This window comes from Panthera onca, chromosome D3 (genome assembly GCF_046562875.1).
Source record: "Panthera onca isolate mPanOnc1 chromosome D3, mPanOnc1 haplotype 2, whole genome shotgun sequence".
Lineage (NCBI taxonomy): Eukaryota > Metazoa > Chordata > Mammalia > Carnivora > Felidae > Panthera > Panthera onca.
In genome coordinates, this window is record NC_138350.1 from 33934197 (window position 1) to 33954329 (window position 20133).

Genomic DNA, 20133 nt, shown 5'->3' on the forward strand with positions numbered 1-20133 from the left:
CCTATCCCAGGAACTAATGTCACATGTCAGTTATACCTCACAAAGTATTCTTTTTCATTTTTTTTATTAAATTTTTTTTTAATGTTTATTTTTGAGACAGAGAGAGACAGAGCATGAACAGGGGAGGGGCAGAGAGAGAGGGAGACACAGAATCTGAAACGGGCTCCAGGCTCTGAGCTGTCAGCACAGAGCCCGACGGGGCTCGAACTCACGGACCGCGAGATCATGACCTGAGCTGAAGTCGGACGCTTAACCTACTGAGCCACCCAGGCGCCCCTCGTTTTTTAAAATTAAAACACGAGAAAAGACGAACTGTAGCTAACATTTGACTTCTGTCTCTCTTACTGGTCTATGGTCTTGGGCGATTTAGTTACCCTTCTGTGCCTCAGTTTCCTCATGTGTAGAATGGAGGTGATAACAGAAATGGAAGAACGATAAAGAGGGTTGTAAAAATAAAAAGAGGCAATGGGACGTAAAACGCCGAGGACCGTATCTGGCACATAGCAAGTCGCTATATCCATGTTAGCTGTTACTGGTTTTGAGCATTTGGTGCTGGGATGGTAAGAAGTGCTTTCTGTACAATGAAACCCCTGAAGCCCCACTCAGGAGCCGCTGCGAGTGGAGACAGCAGCTGCCTGGAGCTGCCAGATAGGAAGGCCTCTCACACGCGCTCTCACCGAATCCTCGTGACGCACCCAAGAGGCAGGTACTAAGGGCTCTCCGTACCTTACGTGACACCTGTGCCCAGGTGTTGGCCGGATTCAGAATTTTGTTTGGATTTTTTATAAAAATCCTGGGGCGCCTGGGTGGCTCAGTCGGTTGGGCATCCGACTCCGGTTCAGGTCATGATCTCGCGGTCCGTGAGTTCGAGCCCCGCGTCGGGCTCTGTGCTGACAGCTCAGAGCCTGGAGCCTGTTTCAGATTCTGTGTCTCCCTCTCTCTCTGCCCCTCCCTCATTCATGCTCTGTCTCTCTCTGTCTCAAAAAAAAATGAATAAACGTTAAAAAAAAATTTAAAAATCCAGCGGAGTCGGGGATGGGATCCTATAAGCAACCAGTAGTATTTCTGCAACTAAAGGTACAGATATGCACCCCTGGTTGGATAAATACTCAATGACAAATGGCATCTCATCAGTTCGGATCTAGTTCTACTCCAGATGAGTCCATACCAAACTTAGAAAAAACCTCTCCGCTCGTGAAGCTCTTTGGACTCCAGAATTATGGACAAGCGTGCATAGGAATTATTTTCTGCCTCTTGCATACGAGGAAGCCGGGGCTCAGCGACATTAATCTGCTAAACATCCCACTGCCAGCACACAGAGCTGGGGGTCGGACTCAGGGGACTAGACCTCTTGATCTTAATCTCCACACCACATGGCTCCAGGGAAAGGAACAAACGTAAGAAAATGACAACTTCACAAATCCAGGGCAGAGGTCGAAGCCAATGGCGATAATCATGGCTACCAGGCGTCTGGGCTAAGTGCCTTACACAACAGTTTCACTTAGCGTTGACACCGAATCCGTGAGGTGGGCACTATCCCCGTTTTTCAGGTGAAAACTGAGGCTCAGAGAAACCAAGTAACTTGTTCAGGATCTTATGATGAGTAAGGGGTGGGCTGATTCTGAGCCCCGGTTCCTACCCCTGTGGTCACCATGCTTTCCCCAGTCAAGCTTCCCTGTCTGCCTTCAACAGAATGTCTTCTTCTCATTCCTGCCATTCTTGGTTTTCTCGTCCTTTCCCTTATGTCGGTTTCCTCCTTCATAAGCTTGGAAATTGTAGACATCTGAATGGGCTCATTCAGCACCAGCTCATAGTAGCCCTCAACAAATACTTGTTGGATGAATGGATGGATGGATGGATGGAAGACTTTACCAACACAGCTGTGATGAGGTACTTATCCAGGAACTCCTGAATTTTCTGTCCCACCTCCCCAACACCCACCTTTCATCTTGCTAGAGGCTGGACCAGAATGACCATGTGTCCCAATGTGCCTGAGACTATCCAACTTAATCCTGTTGTACCAGCTTGATATTAACAGCATCCCCTTCACTCTCAATAAAGTCTGCAATAAACCAGAGGATTTTGGAACTCAAAAGGGAAAGGCTTGACAAAGCTAGTGTAAAGTTATGGCCTGCTTCCCCCCACTCCTACACCCCCTGGGCTATGGGAAGGGAGCAGCGGAGAAGCTGAGATAGCTTACATGCAGACACAATCTGGGTGAGGTGGGCCCAGCACCAGCTTCCCATTGGCCTCCCAGAAAGAAGACCGAGAACTGTGCCCCCCACCCAGGCAGTCATCGGGGGCCCCAGCAATAGAGGAGGAATGCTGGCAAAGCCCACCCGACACAGTCCAGGCTGCTGCCCTACCAATCTCTGAGGACCCCAGGGGAGCTCATGCTCTCATCCAAAATCTTCCCAGGACCTTTAAGTGGGGTGCAGAAGCAGACTGGAGGGCGCCAGGTGCACAAGACAAGGGGGACAGAGAAAGACCTCTGTGTTGGCCAGACAGTGAGACCCAGAAACACTACAGCAGCCCTCCAGGAGCTTAGATGCATCCTTACCACCACGTCACCCACCCTTGGGAGCACGTGAGGGTTAAATCGTGACAGTGTGCTTAAGCCCACAGTGATGGAAGCCAGAGTTTACTGGGTAAAACTAGCTGGATGATCATATCCAGCGTTCCGCATTAGACAGAACAGGGGCTCAAGGTAGAAATGAAGTTATTACGGAAAAAGCAAGAGTACATTTTCATGCCCCTGACTCTTGTAGCCAGTAATGCTGATTTTTAACACTGTAATTTTTAAGGATTACGGTATTCTATTTTGTGGTTATTAATTATTCGATTTCCTATCATAGGACATTTGCATCATTCCAAGTTTTCATTATTAATAAACGATACTGGGACAAACACTAGTGAATAAGTCTGCACTAACCAGCTAGTACATCGTGAGGTCCCTTGAGCAGTGGATGGAGAGGTCCACCCGGTGAGGAAATGGGGCCTCCTGCCTCCCTCCTATTAGGGAATCGGTGAGGGCTTCAGATGCTGCAGCCCCAGCCAACATCTCAAATTCACCTGTTAAAGACCCTGCACCTAGAACCACCCAGCTAAGCCGTTCCCAAATCCTGCCCACGGAAACTGTAAGATAACAAGTGTTTATAGTTGGGGCACCTGGGCGGCTCAGTTGGTTAAGTGTCCGACTCTTGATTTTGGCTCAGGTCACGATCTCACAGTTCGTGAGATCGAGCCCCACGTTGGGCTGCCCACTGACAGCGTGGAGCCTGCCTGGGATTCTCTCTCTCTTGCTCTCTCTCTCTGCCTCTCCCCAGTTTGCACTCTCTCTCAAAATAAATAAATAAACTTAAAAAAATAGGTGTTTATTGTTTTAAGACGCTAAGTTTTGGATGAATATGTTATGCATTAATAGGTAACGTATGTGTGTGTTATATATATAATACATACATATACACATATATATGCATATATATATATATATATACACACAAACACAAGTACATATACTGAAATTAATTCCTACAAATAGAAGAACAGGATTAGTGGGTCATAGGATGTAGTCTTTTCAAATGTCTCAGATACACATTGTCAAACCACTTTGTAGAAGACTTATCGATTTATGCTCTGACCAGCATGAGAGTGCCCATCTCCAGTACACCTGCCCATGCTTGGTATTATCCGTCTAGTGGTGTCTCAGTAAACACTGGAATAGAGGCGAGAAGGTAGCTTCACATACGTACAAGAAGCCAGCGGAACCTCATGTTGCTGCACGGTCTTAAAACTGCAGGGAAGACGCTCCTGGAGACAGATGCTCGTTAAGTTAGGATGACTCCCTCCTCTTCTAACCAGCAAGCCTTGCTCTTGGGATGATGCTTGTCTGAGCAGGAAATGTTTAAAGACTACTTACAGTAGCCCCAGGCCGTACTCGGCTAAGGATAGCCCTAGACTTTTTGCCCTCGTTCTCCAGAACCCATAAATAACCAGAGTTGTTCTGTAGAAACGTAAAAGGTGCCTCAGTGCACAACTCCTCAGACCGTGGGCTCTATTAAGTAAACCCTCAAGATGGGACACAGCAAAAGTGAGGGAGCAAAGAGAGAAGGGAATCTCCGTGTAGAATGTTACCGACACAGAAGGCCAAAATTTGGCGGCTAAATCCAGCAATCCATCGGAGTGTTCTAAAATGTTTCCCCAAATTGCCATGAATAGGCAACGACTTCCTAGTCGATGCAAAAGAAAGACTCTTCCTCCTGACAAAATTGGAACACCAGGTCTCTTGGTGATGGCGGTTTTTGTTTTGTTTCTTGTTTGATTATATTTTGAAGGCAGCTTTCCAAGCACGCGCCTTGGGGAAACTTGAATGCTGAGAAAGTGGGGCACCACTTTCCTCCCTCTTCACACTCTGTTCCAGGTCCATCCATGAATCGAACAAAGCTTTGCCTAGAAGGCACCGGATGTACAGGTGTGCAAAAAAAAAGTCCGCGTGTCTGGTGGGCAGGCAGGGGTAGCTGAGACAGTGGAAGGGGGGCATACGTAAGCCTCAGAAAACGTCCTGAGAACATTAAGTTGGCAATGACACTTAGGAATTCTTTCCAGCCTATTTACAAAGTCAACCTAATCCTTCTTTGCTTCTTGTCTCCATAGCCTTTCTCTTTGAAAAAAATTAACACGGCAAAATGCACTAATAAAGCACATACCTTGAAATTACCAGACGCTATCATTTTGTCATATTGGCTTCACAGTTTTCTATCATGAAACAGATAAAAATTACTGCTAGTTTATTGCCCTTCGTTCCCTTCCCTGATTGTTTGCTTGCCTGCCTCCCCAGAGGTAAGCATGATAGAGAAATCGGTGTTTTTCCTTCTAATGCCTCCTTTACACACACACACACGTTCACAAACAACATACATTATTGTTTTTGTGTCAATTTAGATGCTTTTGTACTTTTTCAGCTTGCTTTATTGACTCATTCAGGCCACAGCTCTGTTGCTCAGGCTGTGCACTGCATAGCTCCTGAAGGTCTTTCACACAGGCCACGGTGAGAGTGGTTCCCTTGGGAGTGTGCAGTACGTAGCCCCACACTCCACATCCTGGTTTTTTTTTTAATTTTTTTTAATGTTTCTATTTTATTTTTGAGAGACAGACATGTTTGTGAGTGGGAGAGGGGCAGACAGAGAGGGAGACACAGAATCCGAAGCAGGCTGTCAGCATAGAACCCGACATGGGGCTCGAACTCACGACCCGTGAGATCACGACCTGAGCCGAAGTCAGATGCTTAACCGACTGAGCCACCCAGGTGCCCCTCCACAATCCTGTTTTGAGATACATATTGATGTGTGAGAGATCTTGCATTCATTTTAATTACCCTGTAGTTTTCATTGTGTGACTGTGCCACATTTTATTACTGATTTCCTTAGGGGAAGACACTTTGCTGTTGCAAACAGCACCAGCCAACATCCTTCTACATGTCCTCGTGTGTACAGGTATGCAAATGTCTCTGGGGAATCACCTTTCTCTATTCCGAGGTGACTGTGGTTTAAAGAAAACTACCCTGCTGGGCATTAGAAGACAAAGACAGAGCTGGTAAAACTTACAATATTTATTAGTATGAATCAGTGTTTGTTAAACTCAAAATAACAGATACAGTTGGGCGATGTTGAGGGCAATGGCTTACTATAGAATACAAGGTGGAGAGACCCTAATCGTCTGCCGCAGTGTCTTCTATATGTGAGAACTGGGTCCAGCCCAGACAGAAGCCCTTTATAAAAACACGAGAAAAAGGAACGGTTTACACGGCAGAGCACTGACACTGGTTCACTGGGTCTGCTTTCAACAATGGCGGTTGAAAGAGCGCCCTAGACACCAAATGGGTCTGAATACAGCTCAGAGCCCTTTCGTTTACAAGCTGGCTTGTAATTCAGCCCGCTGTGAGCACTGCAGAGCAAGGTGGCATCCCGCCAGAGGGGCTCAGCTTCAGCCACCGTATGCCACACTCCTTGATCTGAAAGGAAGGATTTCTGTCATCCAAACCTCCCTCAGAAAATGAATTCAGGGCTCATTGGGGGCACAGCCCTTTCGTTGGCTAGAAGTTAGTTTTAGGCCTTCAACCCTCTCTCGTCTGCAAGGTAACGTCCTATTCGGCACCCTGATGTACCATTTCAATTGTAAAATGGCAAGTCAATTATGTACCTACATAAAACGTTTGCATGACTCCAGCGCCATCGTGGGGGATCCCACGGGGAAATAACCCCCGTGAGAACCCGTGCCTACACGGTACAACACATAGGCACGAGCCAGGCCCAGCCGGTGAAATGGATTACGTGTCGGTGGTAACAAATACGAAATCATATTTACACATATACACGCCCGTGAAAGGAAAGAAAACGGAAGGAGAAAAGCAAAGTTTGGAAAATTATGTGAAGGGTTTCCATCACGTGAAACTTCTTGACGTTTTGGGCCTTTACGTAATATCACGTGGTTATAATTCAACTATCAGAACAGCCAGAACGTGATCGCGAGGCCAAAGAAAGAAAGTCAGAAAGCTTCGTTGTGGACAAAGCGCGAGCGTCTGTCTTCAGGGAAGACTCCGTGTTTGCATGAATGCTTGTGCCCGAGTGCCGTGTACTCTCTTCACCAACCGCTCGGAGTACTGATTATGTATCTATTGCCATCTGACTGGCCTGAATAGTTAAGGCGGTACAGAAAGGTAAAGGAGTGGTTCACACCCTCGATGGGCTTCTAGAAGAAAACCCTGGGCTCATACGTGGGTTGCTCGCTCGCTGCATGTGATTAACATCAGCTACTTTCATGCAAGCTGCAACCGCCAAAGGCCCAGGCCAAGGCTGTGAACCCCACTGGGAGGTGTTAGCACCTTAGCTGGGCCACCGGAACAGCTGTCTAGAGACAGACCCAGGTTCTCAGGGACCGCTGGATGAGGAAAGGCTCCATGACAAGCCCGCGTGCCACCTGGAAAGGGGTCGTTCAATCTGCAGCCCCAGTTGTTTAACTTTCAAAAGGGGCGCGACAGTCACTCGGCTTGCAAGCAGAGTTGACGGTGTGGAGAAAACTCTAAAAAGCCCAGCAGGGGCCCTGCTGAGACATCCCAGTGCCACTTGCTAGCAGTTTTTGAGGTGCCTGTCTGGGAGAGCTAAGAGGCCCTCTTGAACCAAAAGTAAGTTTCTCCAGCCTGCACATCCTAAGATGGTCACGCTACTCTTTGCCATCGGGGTGTGACAGTTGACAGTATCTGACTGACAGCATATTCTTGAGTTAAAAACAAAACAGAACACCTCAATCTGCGATTTCCGCCTGTTTTCTTGATTGCAGTCCTCATAAATTAGTGTCAGCTTGGCCGCGGTCTCTCAGAGACTCTCGCTTTTTGTTGGCGGTGATCTCAGCACCTCTAACCTGTCTAGAGCAGGGTGGGCACAGCCATGACAGGACTCGGAAGCAGCAGCTCGCACTGGGTTACTGGGAGTTTGAGGTCTTCTGTCAGCTCACAATCTCTCTCCTGGCTTTTACATTATAGGTTTTCTACTAAAGTTTGCTGGGTCTTGAATGTTCCTAGCAAAAAAGGGAACCAGCCAGCCCTGTTACCAGGCTGCCTGATTACCCCCACGCAAGGCATGGATCCAAACATCCTTTAAGAATTTCCTTCCAATATAAGCCCTAATAGGAAGCCAAGGGCTTCTTGATCCCAGATATTGATGGACGTCAGAATGGTAATAAGATTTGGATTTCCAATGGAAATAGCTTTTCTTCCTTTCCATGCCTTCTCTCCCTTTCCTTCCATCGGATTCAGGCATCTTTAACTAATTGAGCAGACAGGGCATCTAGAAGGGAAGGTTTTATGAAAGCCTACTGTCAGCTAATTAGCATTCCAGGGTTGGACCTCCGGGTAGCCCTAGCGCCCACCTGCCCAAGCCTGGCATCTTCTAGAACGCTTTCTCCAATTTTGTAATGTCGGGGGTCTAGAATCTTAAGGTGCTGGTGCTCCCTCTGGCTGGCTTTCCTGTAACCTATTAGTTGATATTATTAGGAGTGTGCCCTAAGATCTAGACTCGAACATCCCCTGGTTAATTTGCCCCCTAGATATGATGCCATGACATACTGTCTTAGTAAAATCATAGTCTGTGCATTAACCTTCCCTAAGAGGGTAGGCGTTTATTACTGTGGAGACGATCATACCAGACAGTCTCTGGAAAAATATTTATATCCTACATCTGTCACCGCTTACGCGGTAACTACTTAAATGATTCTTTCAAACTAGGCCTCCCACTCCCAAAATTGCATGCGATATCTTAGTCAGATTTGGTGTGTTTATATATGACTGAAGGAAAACGGGCACCAAGTAAAAGAGATGTAGACAACAGTTTCTAATGCATCTTTCTTCACTTTCATCATGGCTCAAGTCTGTAGCTTGAGTGATGGGCCAATTACACTCCATTGAAAGGTAAATTAAATTAAATTAAATTAAATTAAATGAACCTTTCAGTGAAGGCTGGTCAGGTAACAGAGGCAGTGGCACTGAAGAACTTAATGAAATGGGGCTGGGGAGCACAGGAAATCAGAATGGATCACCACTTTGGACTCTCACACATATTAAGCCGATGTGGCTGCTGTACAAATTTAAGAATATTTGAAGGTTTTTAACAACAACAACAACAAAAAATCAGTTGTACTCGTGACCTAACACCTGTTCCCTCCCATTTGCATTTCGTGCACCAAAGGCCATTTTGTGGCAGTGTGGCGGATTTTTCTAGAAGCCTTTCCCAGGGACAGTTCCTGCCCCACCACTGCAGGTCTTCTAGGATGCCAAGCCAGCATCCCACTTCTCCCTATGTGGGGTGCCAAGCTGCCGAGAATGGGAGGTCGGCTCTGGCTTCTTCAAGTACTGTGGACCATGGCCCACGGGTCAGCAGCACCGCCGGCTGGCTTGCGTGGCTGGCTTCACAAGTTTGATGGCTCCATTGTTTCCATTTTCATGGGGGTCCAAGGGTGGGATCTGGCGACCTGGAACAAAGAGGAGGCCAGGGTTGAGTTTCTTCACTCTAGTCGGCACCACATACGCATTGTGACCCTGCTTCAACACCTCCCCTTAATGTTTGGGTTGTACAGGGAGTAGAGGGGTCCAGGCTCTTTTCCCTCCCTCCCTCCTTGTTCTGCTGCATGAAGTTGGACTCCTGTTTAGGAAGTTGAGGAAAAGTAAAAGCAGCCTCCTGGGAATGTGGATTTCCCTGGATCTGGAACCCCGTGCTCCAGAGGAAGGGGCAAAGCTCCCAGCCACCTTCTCCACACCAGCAAGGGCCCACTGCTTCCTCTCCAGCCCTCCCACGGGTCTGTCCTAGCGGAATGAGCTCCTATATGGCAGCAAGGCTTCCACAGTAACTGTGAGGGCTCATCTTTTCTGCTTCTTCAAGTAGAACCCGACTGGGAATTGTAATCTTCCTAATAATATCATCTGTTAACACCTAGCTCCCCATCCTGCATCCTGCCGTGTGCAAATAATCTTATTCTTACTTAATGTAATTTTAAGAAGTGTCCTAGAGTCTCTGCAAAGAAACACAATGTAAAGATTAAAAAGGCGATGGTGGAGGTTGGGGAGGTGGTAGCTAAAGGGTATGTGGTTTCTTTTTGGGATGATAAAGATATTCTCTTTTTTTAATGTTTAATTATTTTTGAGAGAGAGAGTGCGCAAGCTCACGCGTGAGTGGAGGAGGGGCGGGGGGGGCGGGGCAGGGACAGAGGATCTGAAGTAGGGCTCCACCCTGACAATGGACAGCCCAACGCAGGGCTCGAAATCAAGAACCAAACCGTGAGATCCTGACCTGAGCATAAGTCAGCCGCTTAACGGACTGAGCCACTCAGGCCTCCCGAGATGATAAAGATGTTCCAAAACTGACTGTGTTCTTAGATGAACATCTCTGTGAATATGCTAAAAACTACTGAATTGTACACTTCGAACTGATGAAATGTATAGTATGTGAGTTTTAGGTCAATAAAGCGGCCTTTACAAAAGGCGACGGGATCTGGAAATAATATTTGTTTAGAACCTCGCGGTTTGCAAAGATGTTCGCAGACACTGTCTTCACTTAATCCCGGGAGGTCGGCGTGATGGCTGTTAGTCTCATTGTTTTACCAAGCCTCAGACATCTCAGGTTACATGCTGAAAGGCACATCCACAGTAAGTGGCACGTGTGGCTCTTTAATTATAACCTACATCTTGATTTTCTGATGGGTCCCGAAGCCTGTGTCCTTCTAACTGCCCCGCGTCAGCCCTCTGTGCTACATTCCTATGCCCCATAAAAAGTAAAGGTTGTTCAGATGAGCTCATCAGTATATCAGTTCACTAAATAATCAGGGATTAGAAATGGAAGGGAAATCAGTTCCAAAGACAAAGTCCTTCAGTGCCAGTGGATGTTACCTGCGGACTATAAAGAGTCAAATTGCCTGGAAGAGGCAGAGTCGATGACAAAGATATTGATGTATTGCGCAGATCGGGTGATATGGCCACTCATCAAAGCCCAAGCAGAGAGGTTAAGGTCATTGGCAGTTGGCCCAAATCCGAAATCAATGGTAGAACTCTTCATCTCACTATGAAGCGGATGAGAAGATTCCAATAACTTCTGAAGCTACTACTCCAGTCAGTTCCCGGACAGCCGACCAAACTATGCAGAGCTATTGCACACCGGTCTCCAAACAGCTCAGTCCTGATCCAGAAGCAACTGAGAATGTCAGTATGTACTCTTCTCCTTTGGACATGCTGTGGTGTTTTTTTGTTTTTTTGTTTTTTTAATTAGTCATAATTAAAAGGAAGTAAACAAAATGCTCCTTCTAGTTTGTCAATCTTAAGCGATAGACGGGAAAGTTCCCAACGACTGCCCATAGCCTGATTTGTTTAGGTCAGATCTTGCCAATCAAGCGTTACTTCCTCCCCAAGAGGAAGCGCTGTGTTTGGGAGGAATGATGGTGCCCAGTTATATCATTATTTAAATGTGTAAGATTTCAGGTGCCTCCTGGATGTGTTCGGTGCTGCAACAGGGGCTTTTGCTTTTGCATCTGGAACACTTGGGGCCAAGATTATAACTCTGATTGGTGGAAGCCGTTGCCCTAGTTAACTAAGACAAGTACTGTTCACTGATTACTATTTTTGACAATATCAGAATCAACATCCTATGCCAACATCAACTTCATGTTATTCTTCGGTTGTTAACTCTAAAGTCAGCAAAGTAGAATTACCCTATTAGCCCTCTCATCTTTGACTTTTTCCACATGCCTCATGCTGTAAGTTTTCGTAAGGTTTTTCCTATGAAATGCACCCCAAATACAAAAGAAGCTTATGCATACAATACACATTGAAGTCACAAAGGTAGAGTGAAAATCTAGAGACAAAGGGCATATGGAAGGCACAATGGGAATGAATGTCCGGGCAACCCATCCCCATCTGCCTTGCTCTGTCCTTCCTCCTCCCTCTTTCCTGCCTCCCACTTCTCTCCTCCACGGGCAGTAACCAAGACAACGTTTAGACCACAAGGTTCAGGAGACCCACATCACGCCTCAAGCAGACTCCTTTGTTTTAAACTGTTAGCAGTGTTTTCGAATCAGTTGTTCAGCCTGGCTTCATAGAGGCACCGGGTCCCATTTATCTTCAGAATATGCAAAATCTCACTGATTGGAACAAAGTATTTCTCAAAGACAGAGTTAGACTTCGTTTTTCTCCTCTGATAAAAAGAGTGCTGAGATCTGAGAGGTGGTGTCGCAGTTACGTGAACTTGGACAAGCTAGTTAGTGTTTTCAAGACTTCCTTTCCTCGCCTATAAAAAGAATGTGAGACAGTAACTTGACAGCTGCTGTCCATATCCCTCCATGGCCACTACCAATGTGAGAGGAACTAACGGCAATAAACGGGGCCTGGGTGCCCCTCGGGTGGAGTCTGCATGGGGAGCAGGGCTCAGGTACAAGGAGCGGGACCCGTCCTGCTCTCCTACAAAACACAACCTGGGACGGGGCCACCCATCCCCGCTTCAAACAGTGAGAAGAAAGGAAATGCTTCCATTTTAGGGCAGAGGTTGAGGAAAGCTGAGTCATAACGACGAGGCAAGCACCTTAAAAAGAGAAGGAAGCCAACAGTGCTGTGAAAACACAAGAGCTCCGATCTTGTGATCTGAGTTATTTGGAACTTACTGAAAGGTGAAATGCACTTAGACAAAGGAATGGCTCTGGAAAACGGCCAAGGCATTTTGTACCAAGGTGATCACACAACTGAATCGGTATTAATTACATGGGCATAGAATAGGACAAATATATTAGAGACACAAACATCTGAAAAGGCTCTGAGCATCATCCTCTGTGGGTTTCCACTCTTACACAATGTCCTTCGAGTACACGATCTCCGTAATGGGTCATCCTTGAGCAGAAATCCCAGGCCAGGGTGTTTATTTTAACAAGGTTCAGATTGTGTAAGATTCTGCTTGGGAAAAGTTCAAGGGCCGTTTCTTTGTTTTGTTTTTTTTTTTTGTTTTTTGTTTTTTTTTGAAATTCAGTTTTCCTGAAGGTTGGCAGCCCAGAGGAAAAACAGGTTTTATAAACGGTTCCTCAGGAATGCGATACGTGAAAAAACAAATTGCAAGCCTATAAATGTGATCATGGCTCTGGACTGGGGACCATAAACGCTTTCACACACAACAAAAATAAAACAGCGTGCTTGGCTACAGCTGTCCTTCCTCCTTGGGTGCAGGACGGGCCATTCCCTGCGTAAGCCTGGAGGCCTCCCCGGTTAATTCTGCTGTTCACATTCTTCTCCCCTTTCATCGAAGTTCAGGATTTACTTGGCTCGGCCATTTTCTGTTGAGTGTTAGAGGTGCTGCCATAATTGCTCTCTAACTTCCATTTCCTGATCCTGATTTTCGGAATCATCCTGATTGGTAAACTGACCAATAGGACTTGAAAGTAGTTAGCCTTGATAATGGCCTTCAAGCCTCTCCATTTAGAGAGGGGCATCTCTATGGAACACTGCCCTTACAATGGGGACAGGGGGGACACTCATGCCACTTGAGTCGTTCAAAACTGCCCTTTAACTGCTGTAAAGAAGATAATCTTGGAATTACTAGATGACCTTGAATGTTAGAGTCTAGACCCAAGAAATGAGCTAACATTCTATATAGGATCAGAATGACTTAGGAGACACAGAGTGAGTTTCGCCAGGAGGCTTGCAGGAAGTCCAGGTCAAAGATAAGGACAGCCTTGACCTTGGTGACATTAAGAGAAGTAGAGGAGCACCTGGATGGCTTAGTTGGAGGCGTGTGGGACTCTCGATCCCAGGGTTGTGAGTTCAAGCCCTACACTGCGGGTAGAGATTAAAGATTAATAAATAAATAAATATTAGAAAGAGAAGTAGGAAACAAGGATGGACGGGACTGCAGGAAGATACTTGGGAGGATGTGACAATTGACTGGAAGTAGGGTGACGAGATGGATAGAGAAAAGCAAAGATAGGGGCCCCTGGGTGGTTCAGTAGGTTAAGCTGTGCTGACAGCTCAGAGCCTGGAGCCTGCTTTGGATTCTGTGTGTCTCTCTCTCTCTGTCTCTCTCCCTCTGTCCCTCCTCCGCTCTGTCTCTCTCTCTCAAAAAATAAATAAACATTAAAACAAAAAAAAAAAAGAGAAAAGCAAAGATAAATGTCTAGGTTGCTGAAGGAATGGTGACATTCACAGAGAGGGAAGAGGGGGAGGTCACCACTGGCTGTTAGACCAAGATGCCAGATAGCTTCAAAACGGGGAGGCCTAAGTTACTCGAAAATCATTAGACTTCCTTACCATTCAAGGACATCTTTTCCTTTTATTTTTCTTTTGAAATTAATAGACTCCATTGATTGAATAGTTTTAGGTTTACAGAAAAAGTTGAGCATATCGTACAGAAAGCTCCTAAGACTCCTCCCCCTCATTCCCAACTTTCCCCCTTTTAACGACTTGCACAACTGGGGAACATTTATTATGAGTGACGAACCACCATTGATTATTACGAACTAAAGTCCACAGGATACATTAGGGCTCATTTGGGGCTCATTTTATCAACATCCTCTGGGTTTTGATAAATGCATAATGGTAGACATTCACCGTGACACATAGAATAATTTCACTGCCCTAAAAATCCTCTGTGCTCCACTATTCATCCCTCCCGCCTTCCCTCCGTGAGCCTGTGGTGACCACTGATCTTTCTACTGTCCCTATAGGTTTGCCTTTTCCAGAATGTCACGTAGTTGGAATCCTATAGTATGTAGCCTTTTCTGATTGGCTTCTTATCACTTAGTAAGACGCATTTATTCATGCACATCTTTCTACGGCCTGATAGCTCATTTCTTATTACTGAAGGATTATTCCATTGAATAGGATACGTCCCCTCAATTTTTTATTTTAACACTTAAAACATGACACAAAAACACAAGCCACAAGGGGTGCCTGGGTGGCCCAGTCAGTTAAACATCCAACTCTTGACTTTGGCTCAGGTTGTGATCTCACGGTTTGTGAGTTTGAGCCCCACATCTGGTTCTGTGCTGACAGGGCAGAGTGTGCTTGGGATTCTCTGTCTGTCTCTCTCTCTCTCTCTCTCTCTCTCTCCCCTTCCCCTGTGTGCATGCTCTCTCAATCTCAAAATAAATAAGTAAATAAACAAACTTAAAAAAAAAAAACACACCACAAGCCACAAGGGAAAAATCTAACAAATCAGACTTCATCAAAATTAAAAACTTCTGCTCTTCCAAAGACATTGTCAAGAAAATGAAAAGGTAAGCCACAATCTGAGAGACGATATTTGAAAAAGCAAATATCTGATAACACGTATCCAAAATATACAAATAATCTTTAAAACTCAACAATAAGAGGGGTGCCTGGGTGGCTCAGTTGGTTGAGTGTCCAACTTCAGCTCAGGTCATGATCTTACGGCTTGTGAGTTCGAGCCCCGCGTCGGGCTCTGTGCTGACAGCTTGGAGCCTGGAGCCTGCTCTGGATTCTGTGTCTCCTTCTCTCTCTGCCCCTCCCCCACTTGTGCTCTGTCTCTCTCTGTCTCTCAAAAATAAGTAAATGTAAAAAAAAAATCTAAAAAAAATTAAAAACAACCCTCAACAATAAGAAAGCAAACAACTCAATACAAAACAGGCAAAATTTAAACCAACACTTCTCCAAAGAAGACACAAGGATTGCAAATAAGCACATAAGAAAGCACTCAACGTTGTTAGTCATTAAGAAGATGGACATTGAAAACACAAGGAGAGGGGCGCCTGGGTGGCTCAGTTGGTTGAGCATCTGACTTAGGCTCAGGTCATGATCTCGCAGTTTGTGAGTTCAAGCCCCACATTGGGCTCTGTGCTGACAGCTCAGAGCCTGGAGCCGGCTCCGGATTCCATGTCTCCCTCTTTCTCTTTGCCCCTCCCCGTGCGCGTGCATGCATGCTCTCTCTCGCTCTCAAAAATAAATAAATAAACTTAAAACAAACAAACAACGACAAAAAGAAATTGTATGATTCCCTCATGGAGAGGCAATCTCTTGCGCAAGAGGCTTAAAATACATAGCAACCGATCACTCTGTGTAAAATTTATTTGCATCCTGATCCAGACAAACTGTAAAATGCAAACAAAGAAACCATTTAGGGCAAACATGAGCCATATTTGGCAATATTAATATGATAACGGTATTATGATTACTAATGTAATAATGAAATTGTTATGTAAAAAAAGTTACATTCTGAAAATATTTACAGGTGAAATTTGGAATTTCCTTCAAAATAATTCAGGTGGAGGAGAGTGAGGGGGAATGTGGGGGTAGAGATGAAATCAGCTTGGTTATGAGTGCATGTTGGTTCACTATGGCGTTTGGTTTGCTGATGTATATTTAACAAATTTTCCAAAATAAAGCCTGATTTAAAAACAATTTTTTTTAACATTTTTATTTATTTTTGAGAGATCGACAGAGCACGAGTAGGGGAGGGGCAGAGAGAGAGGGAGACACAGAATCCGATGCAGGCTCCAGGCTCTGAGCTGTCAGCACAGAGCCCAAGTTCAGGGCTCAAATCCACCAACCATGAGATCATGAGATCACAACTTGAGCCGAAGTCAGACTTACTTAACCAACTGAGCCACCCAGGTGCCCCAAAAGCAAAAGAGAGAGAGAGAGAGAGAGAGAGAGAGGGGAAGAGCACATGAGCAAGGGAGGGGCAGGAAGAGGGGGGGAAGAGAGAGAGAGAGAGAGAGAGAGAGAGAGAGAGAGAACGCAAAGCAGGCTCCACACTGTCAGCACAGAGCTGGAACCCACAAACTGGGAGATCATGACCTAAGTGGAAACCAAGAGCCAGCCGCTTAACCAACTGAGCCACCCAGGCGCCCCAAGTCTGATTTTATTTTTGTTTTTGTTCCTGTTCCCTGGAATCTCACCACCATGAAACAACCACTATTCACATTTCAAGCCTACGTATGTATCCCTCCACCTGTTGCCCAGAATACATTGTTTACTTACTATATACACTACATGGTTCAGACTTTATAAAATCAAGATATTATACGAACCAGTCTGTAACTTCTGTTTCACATTCAGCAATTTATCTTTTCATGTCAGGAATACAGATATACATCATCATCTTAAATCACTAATTTATACTGGTGAATCGTGGTTGGTTGGTTGTTTTTTTTAAACGATTTCCCACCTTTGGGACGGTTAAGTCATTTCTTGCTTTTCACCATTATGAAGGAATGTTATCCTAAACTGCCATAGGCAATGAGCAGTGAGGCGGACTAGAAGTTGCAGGCATGGTTCCGGAGGCCCTGTCAGCCTTCTAACACCGGCTGCTTGCTTCGTAGCTCTGTGACCTACAGCAGGTTACAGACCTCTCCAAGCCTTAATGTCCGCGTGTGTAAAACAGGGATGGCAACAGCGCCTGTTCCACAGGACAAATGGTGTACTGATGAGTTAACATACATGTAAGCAATTTCAACAATGGGACAGAATGCGAACTTGCTAGGTGTTAGACATTACTGCTACATTTTGCACCCCTGATCAGTGTCTGCTTCAGAATCATCAGGATAAAAGATAACACATGTTCAGGGCTTCTGATACCCCCGTGTGTCCATATTCTGAAAACTACATTATTTCACAGACATCCCCTATTATTGCAGTCCCTAAATTAACTTTTTGGATGTAAGAAAGTAGACAGGAGATGTAGGTCTTTGTCCTTTCCTGCGACTTAATGGCCAAAGTTACCTTCATTGGACAGCTTGCTACACTACTATGAAATTTGCAAATGCTTTGTTTTGTTTTTAAATTTCTTTCTCCTGCTCCAAACAAAAAGTAACTACTGGAGAATTTCAAAAATCCAGAGCACTTAAAATAGCTAACACTCTGTGCAAAGAATGATCACAGAACAAAACCTGATCACTGCCCATAAGTCTTAACTTCCTGCCTGTCGAATGAACACTCTATTCTGATTTCTCCAAACCAATATGCTTGTACCTCTAATTATATTCACTTGTAAAAATATTTCTCACCTCATTCTCAATCTGCTAACCAACCAACAAAAAACCTAGTTTGATGTCCACAATGTCTCCAGATGTGATTTTCAGAAGAAAGCCTTGTGTTCTCTTGTCCATTCAAATTAACCAGAACAAAAGCACAGCTGTCTGGCCGAGGTCCCACCCCCAAACAGACTTTTTTCTGGTGAGCCTGCAGCCCCACCTCTTTTTGCCCTCAGGGAGAGTTAAAAACAACACCACCAACAACAAAATGGTATTGGAGTTGAAATGATTAAAATCCACAAACCAAAACTTGTGTTTCTCACACTCCAGAATCCAGTCGGCCAAGCTCGCAACAGATGCAGCCCCAAGAGAACCTGCTCATTGGCTGGCCGTCCTCATTCCAGGATCGGGGACCCAGGAAGCACGGAGCACATGGCTCTCTCCCTCGGTCCCCCAGCCTAGCCTGTTCCCCGTGTTACTGGCTCCACTTCTGAAAGATTTTTGAAATTCACGTCCACGCCCCTCCGGGTCCCAGCCTCCTCTCACCGGCGTGACTGCAGCGGCACCCTAATCGGGGAGCCATTTCCAACCTTCCTCCCCCTGTCCACTCCCCAAGGGTGATCGTTCAGCGTGTACTGGGTATGCCACACCCCCCTTAAAATCCTCTCGAGCCTTCCAGAGTATCACCTCCTTCTTCCCAATGCAACGCCCGAGCAAGGACCTGGCTCCGTCTCCACGCTCCCCACCCGGGGGTGCCGGAGCTCGCCACCTGCCGTCCTGCGGCCTCCTTTCTGCTAAATGCAGCCCACCGCTTCCGGCCTCAGGAACTCAGCTCACGGTGCTCACTCGACTTGAGGCTCCTCCTGAGCTCTTTGCCCAAGTGGACTCTCCCCATTTTCCAGGTCCAGCTTCAAATCATTTCCCTGGGAAGATCTCCCCCACCGAACTCAAGTCCCCACCTGCCACTATTCCTGCAATCCTTGTTCTTTTGCTTCAAAGCATTTATTACAACGTGTCGTCATATACCCATTTGGCTCTCTGCCGACAGGCTGTCTCCCTACTTGACGGCCAGTTTGTTTTGTTGACTGTGGTGTCCCTGGCGTCTGGCAAGGCACCTGACCCACAGAAGAATCCAAGATCTATTTGTCGAATAAATGAATGAAGACATAGCTCGGCCTCTCCAACCGGCTGGTGTCATCCAACCTTAAGTTCCCGTAGAAGACTGACTGTGTTTCACTTGATCTGGTGACCACCCTGAATTACTACCTCCGGGAACATCATGAGGCAGGGAGGAAGATCCAAATTCAAAAAACCGAATTTGGCACCATCCTGTCTACGCGTCTTAGCTTCACGGGGAACACGACACAGCAAGACCTGCTCGCGGAGAACTTGCACGAGGGGCACACCATGTTCTTTTAACGCGCTCACTGAATTTAACCACTTAAAAGTGTTCAAGTGTCAGAACGACGGGGGAAACCGGAGGTAACCTCGGGAGCCACCCACGAGAGTTGGGGCAGGTGAAGACTTTGTGAAGGAAAAAGACATGAACTGGACCTTCGAGGAATTAAGGTTTGCAGGAAGGAGAAGAGAAGCATCGCATTGATGGCCCGAGACAGCTAGTGGATGGAAGAGGGGATCAAGGCAAGGCCCGGAGCTCCGGACCCTGCCTTTCAGGATTACAGAGTCAGGCAGAGAGTAGTTGGCCAGAAGAGTTGGGTTTTCATTTGTAACACCGTAATGAGTAAACGGCAACAAGAATATTCTTTGTGCTTTCACACACCAACCGGAACACTCAAAGGTGCCACAATTTTCTCGGCCAAGAAGAATTATGTCTTAACTCAAAGAGGAAAACTGATGTTCAAATTAAAGGCATGAGACCTCAAGAAAGGAACAGAAACAGCTCTGGGGAGAAATGCATGGAAGGGAACGAGCCATATGCAGTGGGGCAAAGGAGATCCAAAAATGTCATCGAGGAGAGGGTCCCTGGAGGAATGCCAGTCAGAGCACAGTGTGGGGACAGACCGTGTGCCCATCCCGCCCCCCCCCCCCCCCAAATAAAACAGGGCAGCACCTTTACAGGGTCCTTTATAGGGTAGCTTTAGCCTTTGAAAACAGATAATGTTTCGTGAAACAATTTCCTGTTAGTAAATACATTAACTCCTGCTCAGAAAACTCAGTGGTCTCCTTTCTGCTTTATGAACACCCTGGGAATACAGAAGAGGAACGTTGGTCTCTTCACCCAAGTCGATACGAATTAATTTTGCTTAAACACACCTTCTTAAAGGGCTTTTACTCTCACCACTTTTACTGTATCCTTTCTCCCAGGCACGTTTGTCTCTGGAACACTGCTTTGAGGAGCATACAAGTCAGCAATACCCCATTCTATTTTGAGCACAGGAGGATCACATGTAACACAAGTAGGAGCAGGAGAGAAAACATAAATGCAAAGTCGGCCGCAGTGTATTTAGTTGTACTTGGTACTGCATTCCAAGTCAACCTGTAATTAGGCTACAACACCCGGTTGTGAAGAAATTCACCCGAAGGAGTGAAGACGCCCCGGCGCTTACAGCACCTACCTACAAGGTCTTGCTGTGGGCCGAGTATCTAGAAGCTTCTTTGCTAAGGCAA

At 46.0% G+C, this 20133-nt stretch overlaps 1 protein-coding gene across 1 annotated transcript in view; it reads right to left on the reverse strand.

Annotated features, from left to right (window-relative positions):
• Window positions 1–5593: 5593 nt before the first annotated feature.
• The window catches only part of RAB31 (RAB31, member RAS oncogene family), a 129335-nt gene continuing 114795 nt past the window's right edge, over window positions 5594–20133 (reverse strand). The window contains exon 7 of the mRNA XM_060613246.3: window positions 5594–9021. Within this exon, the coding sequence (XP_060469229.1) occupies window positions 8924–9021 (98 nt within the window). The 3' untranslated portion in view covers window positions 5594–8923. The remainder of the gene's footprint in view (window positions 9022–20133) is intronic.